At 43.7% G+C, this 9,776-nt stretch overlaps 1 protein-coding gene across 3 annotated transcripts in view; it reads right to left on the reverse strand.

The window, feature by feature from the left end:
• Nucleotides 1-620: 620 nt before the first annotated feature.
• The window catches only part of LOC138964267 (uncharacterized), a 22,382-nt gene continuing 13,226 nt past the window's right edge, over nt 621-9,776 (reverse strand). For all 3 annotated transcript variants that reach the window (XM_070336193.1, XM_070336175.1, XM_070336185.1), the window contains 8 exons: nt 9,188-9,262; nt 8,310-8,349; nt 7,503-7,705; nt 6,298-6,715; nt 6,014-6,119; nt 5,399-5,561; nt 4,943-5,138; nt 621-4,172 (listed from right to left, as the gene is read on the reverse strand). In XM_070336193.1, coding sequence (XP_070192294.1) covers nt 2,809-4,172; nt 4,943-5,138; nt 5,399-5,561; nt 6,014-6,119; nt 6,298-6,715; nt 7,503-7,705; nt 8,310-8,349; nt 9,188-9,244 — 2,547 coding nt within the window. In that variant the 5' untranslated portion in view covers nt 9,245-9,262 and the 3' untranslated portion in view covers nt 621-2,808. The remainder of the gene's footprint in view (nt 4,173-4,942; nt 5,139-5,398; nt 5,562-6,013; nt 6,120-6,297; nt 6,716-7,502; nt 7,706-8,309; nt 8,350-9,187; nt 9,263-9,776) is intronic.

Here is a 9,776-nt window from a genome sequence, read left to right on the forward strand (position 1 = left end):
TCTCTGAGTTCTAAGTTCTGAGTTACCCCCCCCTCTCTCTCTCTCTCTCTTTCTCTCTCTCTCTCTCTGAGTTCTAAGTTCTGAGTTGCCCCTCTCTCTCTCTCTCTCTCTCTCTCTCTCTCTCTTTCTTTCTCTCTCTCTCTCTCTGAGTTCTAAGTTCTGAGTTACCTCTCTCTCTCTCTCTCTCTCTCTCTCTCTCTCTCTCTCTCTCTCTCTCTCTCTCTCTCTCTCTCTCTTTACCTCTCTCATAATTTTCTTTGAAGAAAAGGAGAGAATGTCAACAACAGCGTCAAGAAATGATATCATGAAAAAACATGTATTGATCTGATGTATTCGTTGCTAACGTTTTCTCCTTTGACATGTTCATGAAGGTTATATGTTATGTTCAATCAGCGCTATTACAATGCCTCATGTGAATATGTCTGGGTGATTTCCCCAACTTTATCTATTTTATTTTTGTCTGCTGTGTCAATAGTAAGAAGCGTGTTTGTTTGTTCGCTTGCTTGTCTGCTATATATGTCTTTTTTTTGTCTTCTCTCTTGTCAACTATTTTTTGTTTTTGTATTTAATTTGCTTATTTTCCAAGATTTTCCATCGTAAAAAATCAAAAAAGTCAATAATTACGTTCTTTCTATGTTTTATTCAGTATATGTCCAACGTGTACGCATAGCTACACTGCCTGTTGTACATTTTCAAAATGTATTTCAAGTCCTAACGTAATTGCATAGATGTTTTAAATTCTTTGCATTTTTGTTTTTATCTTAAAAAAACAGTTACGGGAAAGCCAATACTTTTTGACACATATTTGTGCAAGATGAAATGTTTAAGTTGTTGAGTTCAAACTATAATCAGCGGTTTGATATGTTCAGAAATAATTCTAATCTTTGAATAAAAACTAAACACATATATCAGTGAGTTGTGCTTCTATTCATGCTATGTCTAAGCCTGATTCTTGATCTAATCAAATTATAATTACACAATAAGAGCTCCACACCTTGGCGTTTCTTGCTGTCATGGTCGAAAGCAGACCAATGGTCAATAACACATAACACACACAAAATGTGCTGCCGATAAGATGGCGAGAAACTGTACACAAAGAAACACATGAAAGTGGAAAAAACAGAGTTTCTATCAAAGTTGTATGAATAATGTTTCTGTGCACTTGGCACATTTGCAAATATCAACCTAATGTCAGACGCTTCGGACGAACCAAACGGTCGTAACAGGTGTAAGGTAAACCTGTCTTCTGTGCAACCTTGTGTATACATGTACATTTGAAAACGAAACAAAAAAACAACAATATCCTTAACGCTGTAAACATGCTAAAACAAGAAAAAATATATTGCACAAAAGACATTACATAGATACCAACATGTTTTGCTCAAAGATCAAGCTTTAAGTCAATCACGTTCGATTGTGGTTAAAACGCTGATACACAGATCAAAAACACGCGCGTGTGTGTGTGTGTGTGTGTGTGTGTGTGTGTGTGTGTGTGTGTGTGTGCGTGCGTGTGTGTGGGCGCGTGTGTGTGAGTGTGTGTGTGTGTGCGTGCGTGCGTGCGTGTGTGTGTGTGTGTGTGTGTGTGTGTGTGTGTGTGTTGCATGTGCTTGCATATATTATTTAGGCCTATGCATGTTTGGGCGTTATTAAAACATTAAAAAAAGTTTGTATTTATGTCTGAATCAACATTGTTCGATGTTTATTATGCTTTGTCATTCTAAAAACACATACTTTTGGAGAGTTTAAATCGGAATCATTTGGGGTGCCAGAGAAACACACATTTGCTGCGACTCGATTATTTATTTTCTGTAGCATTCAGAGCAAACCCTTAATTTGATCCTTCTGTTTCATTTGCACAGTAACTTTAAATCTGTAACCCGTCGCAAGAAAGCGTAAGCGGGTCGTGTATAGCTGAAGACGGAAGCCACGAATGATAAAACCTTAACTTGTCTACTCGATGATTTTAATGGAGAAGTCGAGCATAGACAGGAGGAGCAACTGACTGGTTGAATGTGCTCTGCACCGAGTGTTGCAGTGACAAAGAAGCAAGGGACGCAACAGAGTACAGTTTCTATGTAATGCAAGAATCATTATTCAATGAGTTATCTGCCCTGGTACGAGTATTTGTCTCGTCCACGTTTTAAAATGATCCGTCGCAAACAAAAGTGGTTTCGTTTGATCAAGTCTTCTTCGCTGTCAGATCGTCAGACCGGACTGCAGGGCGAAACGTGCTGTCCTCTCCAAGTCCTCTCTGGGGCCGTGTCGCTTCTTTTGTAACGCTGTCTCCTCAGAGCACTGTGGTATGGACAAACCTGCAGGATGTGCTCTGCTGTCTGATTCTCAAATCAAATCTGTTTGATCAAATAAGATAGATGGTAGTCTTGCAGATCAAGTAATTCAAACCACTGCCCCGCGCTGTCAGATTTTGAAGGTCCTTGCTTTATGCTTTCTTTTACAAGGCAAACACAAAACCAGACCTTTCCATTCACGTGGCCCCTGCAGACAAAAGGTCGTTTGATGCACACTAACCCTGATCTTTTTTTTCTCATAAAAATCTCTTTTGAAATAATGTTGGATAAAATGTTGGTATTCGTGCAAACGACAAGTTAATATCACTTTTGGAGCTATGCAAACTTTGGCCGTAGTTCTTACAACAGATTGAAAAAATCAATCCCACAGCTGCAGCAGGCTCACGCGCCTCCTACGGTGCATACAAAGCATTTTTGTTATATTCAGAAGTCACTTACTATACACAAAGTGCATTTCTTACACTGCTGTATCCAAAAACGCTTTAGAGTGTGTGAGAAATCATAGACGAGTTGTCTCCTCCACTGTGTTGACAGCGATGGGAGACACAGGCATAACACCCTTCCTGCTGCCACTGCGAGGCGATGTGCGTATGCCTGCGAACCCGCCTTTTTCTGGAACCCCTCCCTCTTCTTGTGACGGTGACCTGAACAGTTCTTTCAAGGTCGAGTCTTCGCTGCACGGGGCTGGGGTGTTGTAGAAAATCTGCGTCCCGATCGGGTCGCAATGCTGCGCGGAGATTGGTCGGCGGTCGCGGGGCTGCGCTGTCATTGGCTGGTGGTGTTGATCGCGATCGCGAGGCTGCGCTGTCATTGGTTGATGGTGTTGGTCGCGATCGCGAGGCTGCGCTGTCATTGGCTGGTGATGGTGATCGCGGGGCTGCCCTGCCATTGGCTGGTGATGCTGATCGCGATCGCGAAGCTGTGCTGCCATTGGCGGATGTTGATGATCCCGATCCATATGCCTGCGGAGCGAGTTGACGCCCAATACCACGCCTCTCTCCTGAGGGTTGATGGAGCCATTTCCCGTGAAAGAGCCCAGACGTTGGTGACCTTTCCATGCGTGGCTGGCGGGTTCTATGACATCTGGCTTGTTGGGGGTCTTAATCTCAATGATGGTCGTGTGGCGTTCAGAGTTTTTCTCATCCACGGTCGTCTGGAAGCTCTTCACTTCCGATGATCGTCGGGGGCTGTCTTGACGGACCGGGCGTTCAGGAGGGGTGGAAGGTTCTCCGGAGTGTCTGCGAAAAGAGCTGTGAAGAGGTGTATGCTCGTTCGGGATTGGAGCGAAATCGGGAGAAAGCGCAATCTCGACGGAAGGATTTCTGACCTCCCTCTGACGATCATGGGAAGGCGGGATGTCGTACGGCTTTGGCCGGGTCTGGGCAAAGGCTCTGGCGTGGGGAATGGTGGAGGCGTTGAAGGATTCGTTCAGGTTGTCGTAGCCGAGATACGGCGTTCCGCCAGCCATTGGCCGAACCACTAAATCCCCATCCGCGTGGACAACAGAAGTCGTCGGGGCCCCGTCTCCGCCCTGGCGACTCTGACGACTCGGGGTTTGACTCCGGCCTGGAGGGACGCGGGGCAGAGGCCGCGGAGTCTGAGTCATCTGGTCGTGCTGACTCTCGCTGGCCGTTCTCTCTCGCTGGTCCGTCGCCGTCACCTTGTGGTTGCGCTCCACGTGTTTCTCCATCGCCACCATCTTGCAGAAGGTGGCGAACATGAAGACGACGATGAGCAGGGCTAGGACACCGATGATGATGACGTAATGGAAGTTGCCTGCCAGCCAGGAAGAGGAGGATGTGGGGGTGATCTGAGTCTTGACGTCACTTTCTGCGACGCTGGCTGTGAAGTTTTGGTCTCGCTCTGACAACAACAAAAAGAAGGAAATATGAATTTGTTACCTGAAAAATTGGTCTACTGTTGTAAAGAAAAGGTAGGTCTATTCCTCTTTTACTGTCCCTCTATATTTCGTACATTTGGTGTTTTAGCACCCTCGGTTATGTCCTTCCTTTAACTTATTGCAGAAGTATTCCATTACATAAAAGGTGCAGTGATCTGCCTATGTTTTTAACATTATTTAACTGCTTTCGAAATGCACTTCTTAATGTGTAACGTGTCTCTATTGCAATCGCTTGCTAGCCGCTTGTCTGCGTGCGTGTGTGAACGCACAAGTAGGCGTTCGATTTACCTTTTATTTTTTCTTCAATAAGTCTCTTATTGATTGATTGATTGATTGATTGCTAGATAGATAGATAGATAGATAGATAGATAGATAGATAGATAGATAGATAGATAGATATATTTATTGATTGATTGATTGATTGATTGATTGGGTGTTTGGGTGTTTGGTTGGTTGGTTGGTTGGTTGGTTGGTTGGTTGGTTGGTTCGTCTTTCTTTTCATATTAAATAAGTTGTGTATCTTGTCGATTGATTGACTGATTCATTCGTTTTTTCATGTTGTTCCCACTGATGTCATTTGTTCATTACATCACAGCCGGTGTTTGGTATCAAAGACACTGCAACAATGTCGTTGTCTTACTGCATATAGACTAAAACTAACAGAACGGCAGTTCAGGAAGGAGAGTTATTCACTCAAAACACCGATGGATAAAAATCACCTCTCGTACAGTACCTGGAGGGACGATAAGTTTCCTGAGACGATGTCCTTCTGGTAGACACTCTGGCAGCAGTAAATCGCTCCATGTGACGTCATTTGCTTTGACGGTGTCATCTATCGGTGGGCATGACGTCACCACTTGGCTCTCCAGCTTCACCGTGACGTCATAAAGTTCCGGCATGTTCACTTTCTTCTTTGGAACTGGACACGTCTGAAACACACGTACACCGATTTGTGATAGAAATAATAACCAGTCTGCCCGACGCGCATTCTGGTCTGAAAGACAAGATCACGTGATGGAATTCTTTTACTCGCTCGTTCACTCACTCTCTCACTTACTCACTCAATCTGTCAATCATTCACTATTCAATCATGCTTGACATCGTCACAGAAACTGAAAATGATATACATAACAACATGACTGCAAGCATTAATTGTATTGGACATGCAAAGAGATAATGTGCTAAAAACCTGCTGGCACTGTTTGACGTCAGCACAAATGATGACGTCGCAGGAGAAAATAAGAGCGGTTTGCAACGTCCAACCGGAAGGGACGGAGAAGTGAGGTGTTGTGTACCCTTGTTTGCCTTTGGCAAAACTGCTCCCTTTGGGTAGAAGATCTCCAATGCCACAGCTGAAAAAAAGTAGTGAGTGTAGTCATGGAAGAATTAAAAGTGCACCCACACTTTGGAGTTGTGTCTACGAATATCTACGATGTGTTCATAATTAAGACATGACAGGTTCTCTTTCTCTGGTTTGTGGAGAGCAGAATTTACTAAAAATAAGCATACGCATAGTTAATACGTTTGTTACACCTTATTCTAAGTAAACGGTTTGACTGAACGGTAAACAAATTATAAAGGTTTACTCAGATATATTTAAAACAGTCTCTTTTGGAAATACGCACACGCATATACTAAATAATATAATATCCCATATGATATATCGTTAAAGAACATGCAGTACATATACACATAAACACACACACACACTCACACTCACACACACACACACACACACACTCACACTCACACACACACTCACACACACACACACACACACACACACACACGCACACATCTTTACCCTCCTTCCATGATGACAGCAGAGAAAGGCAGCAGAGTATCAATATATTTGTCCTCCAGTGGGTTCGTCACTCTGCACTCCCTCACAACAGGAATACCAAATGGGGCTGGGAACAAAAGCAGCAAGATTTCAAAGTTAGAAATGCATCCACGAAAGCCATCTTACCAACAGCCTTCGTTAACGGAAAAATGTTGCTGCTTTTTTTTGTATACACGCAGTGGGCTTTTCTCCTGAAAATTGAGTATTGTTTATCTGTAGAAAGAATTGTAGCCTATTCTACTCACTGTGGTGAGACGTGTGTAACTCCAGAGCCACTTGTTTGCCAGGAAAGACAACTGTCGTCATGTTTCCGTCCTTGTCGATGACGTTGAGCTGCAGCACAGACGGAGATGACGTCATGGCACTGACGTCATGGCTGATGTCTTCTTTATGCTGCATCTTACTAACTTTGGACTTTCTGGTTTTTCTGTCGGGCGGCATGGCCTTTCGATTCCTGTCCTTGGAGGATCTTTTCTTTCTGAAGATGTTTTTGGACAGGTGAAATTCTGATTCCAACAGGTCGTTTTCCTCTGGCTGCGTATGATTTGTCCGTGTCGTGTCGACGTCACTGCCAAATGTACACGTCAATATCGTGACTAATTCTCCCTCTCTTTCTCTGAATTTTAGATGGACAGTTACTCTGTAAGTCCCTTTTGTCGTGAGCTGGAACAAAAACAAAAAAGGCTGATTGTTAAACAGCTTTAAAGCGTTTCCTGGTTTTGGTACAACCAAGGCCATGGATTACTATAATATATCATATAGTAAGTTCTGTGTCCCATCTCTCTCTCTCTCTCTCTCTCTCTCTCTCTCTCTCTCTCTCTCTCTCTCTCTCTCTCTCTCTCTCTCTCTCTCTCTCTCACACACACTCTCTCTCTCACGCTCTCTCTCACTCTCTCTCTATCTCTCTCTCACTCTCTCTCTATCTCTCTCTCTCTCTCTCTCTCACACACACACACACACACACACACACACACACACACACACTCACACTCACACACACACACACGTGCCTTCCGTTTCCTCCTCCTTACCCACCCCTCACTCAGTACCTCAGTCCACCCCTTAAACAACCTGCAGCGGCAAGAAAAGTGAACGGCAGTACATACAGATCGAGAACAGCCACTTATACAGACAGACTCAATAGAAACAGGTTAAACCTTGGTAAGACTAAGACGAACAGACAGAGACAGCCTTTAAAGAAACAAAGATTTTCCCAGACTCAACTGAAACCACACACACGCGGCACACAGACTGAGACTGAGACAGACTGACACTCTGTTATTCCAAGAAGCCATTACAGCCGGGGAGTCACTAGAAGAATGCCTGCTGTCTTCCAGCAACAAAACAGCGAACAAAGTGGCTCTTAATGGCACCACACAATTCGACCCATTGTGCGATATATACACACACACACACATCTTCCCCACCGATCTATAGTTTTTACTTTTACCTCGGCCCCGCAATCCTGGCCAAAGACGTCACTGATCACGCGGAGGTAACTCTGACCTCTAAGCTGCAGCTGGGAATGGCATTGGAGTTGTGTGCCCTTTGTGTAGAATCCGACAAGATGGCGGCTTCTGCTCCTGGTGCCGGTGGTGTGGTACGCGGTGATGTTGGTTGGAATGTCTGGTGTGGGTCCGCACTCTATCATTACTGCGAACAAATAGACTACAGTCCTAAGGAGTTTCTGCTGGTAAAGAGTTTACACATGATTGATCTTGAAATCGCGATAATCGCCATGTAACACAATGAACTGTTTGCTGTACTCAGTTGTAAAGAGAGCGATCGTTTTGGAACAAATAAGCCGGCAGACACTATTACGACAGGGAAATTGAAGTTACTGCTTTGGGATACCAATCCTTCGAGGATCCGTCGAATGAAAGAAATGCATCCATGCACATTTAGAAATTATCTACTAGGAGCTTTCACTGCCGGATATGGCACTACAACGACTGAGCAAGCAGCAAATATCCAGTAAACAACATTGACAGCAACACAAGCTGACACTTCAAGGTTATTTGATTCTGGAGTCAACTTTGTCCGTATCCTGAAACGCTGTCTTTGTGATTCAGCTTTGTTGCATGCTACATCCCGCATTCAAATACGTCATAAAAATTACAAGGATTCAACAGACAATGCGAGATGAGTACAGATACGTTACTCACACATTACATCTTTGATGCCTCACAGAAAGTAGTGTTTCAACAGTGAATATAAGCTCGAAGAACACAAGAATTGTACATAACGACCAACTTACGTCCGTGATGCTGGTTACTTGAGGATCTTGCGAGTGCACACTGTTGAAAATATACGGGAGAAAATATATGACCGTGAAAAAGATTAAACGATAAACCGTGTACACCCTGGAGACCACCCATACTAAAATTCACTATAAGACAGTGACACGAACACGTACACAAACACACACACACACGCACACACACACACATACACACACACACGCACGCCGCACACACACACATACACACACACACACACACACACACACGCACGCCGCACACACACACTTACACACACACACACACACACACACACACACACACACACGTACACACACACCGTGACCACCACCACCACCACCACCTTACAGTTGGAACTTGACTACAGCAACCATTACGACCATTACCACCACGATCATAAGAACAGACAATATCTATCTATATCAAACTATCGGCGGTCCTAAAGTTTCTGTTCTTTTCTCATGTTTGTTCACTACCGTCATCACCGTCACCCAGTCGAAGAACCGTTACTATAGCTATACACCACTTTTTATTTTGCTCCATTTCAGTCTTTTATTCTGATGGGGTCTCGTTTCCTTTCTAGATAACCTCGGGAATGTTGGGTTTAAATTTGCACCACCATTCATTTTTCAATCTTGACACCAAATGAATCCCGAGTTGTCAGATTCTCACAGTTATTTATCACGAGCGTAAGTTTCATCCCATTGCCCAAGTCCCCTCATTAGGTACGAAAAGATGCGTGCAGACATCTGTACGATAAAAGGGAATTGCACATCTACGTCTAGGTCATAAATCTTTCGGACGCAAATTTGCACCGAGCAGCGATAGGAGCACGGATAGTTTTGATAACGACTTCCTCAATCTTGAGACTTACCTCCCCTGCGAGAAAGGTTGCCAATAGCAACACGGACAGGCGGCACTTGTCAGCCATTCCTGGTCAGTTTCCTATCTGTAAGCAAGCACAAAGAATAAGATAAGCAAATTAAGCGCTTTCTCTTTTTACATTTAGTCAAGTTTTAACTAAATGTTTTAACATAGAGGGGGGAATCGAGACGAGGGTCGTGGTGTATGTGTTTCTGTCTGTCTGTCTGTCTGTCTGAGTGTGTGTGTAGAGCGATTCAGACTAAACTACTGGGCCGATCTTTATGAAATTTGACATGAGAGTTCCTGGGTATGATATCCCCGGACGTTTTTTTCTTTTTTTCGATAAATACCTTTGATGACGTCATATCCGGCTTTTTGTAAAAGTTGAGGCGGCACTGTCACACCCTCATTTTTCAATTAAATTGATTGCCATTTTGGCAAAGCAATCTTCGACAAAGGCCGGGGTTTGGTATTGCATTTCAGCTTGGTGGCTTAAAAACTAATGAGTGAGTTTGGTCATTAAAAATCGGAAACTTGTAATTAAAATTATTTTTTTATTAAACGATCCAAAAACAATTTCATCTTATTCTTCGTCATTT

The sequence above is a fragment of the Littorina saxatilis genome, linkage group LG1 (genome assembly GCF_037325665.1).
Source record: "Littorina saxatilis isolate snail1 linkage group LG1, US_GU_Lsax_2.0, whole genome shotgun sequence".
Classification (NCBI taxonomy): Eukaryota; Metazoa; Mollusca; class Gastropoda; order Littorinimorpha; family Littorinidae; genus Littorina; species Littorina saxatilis.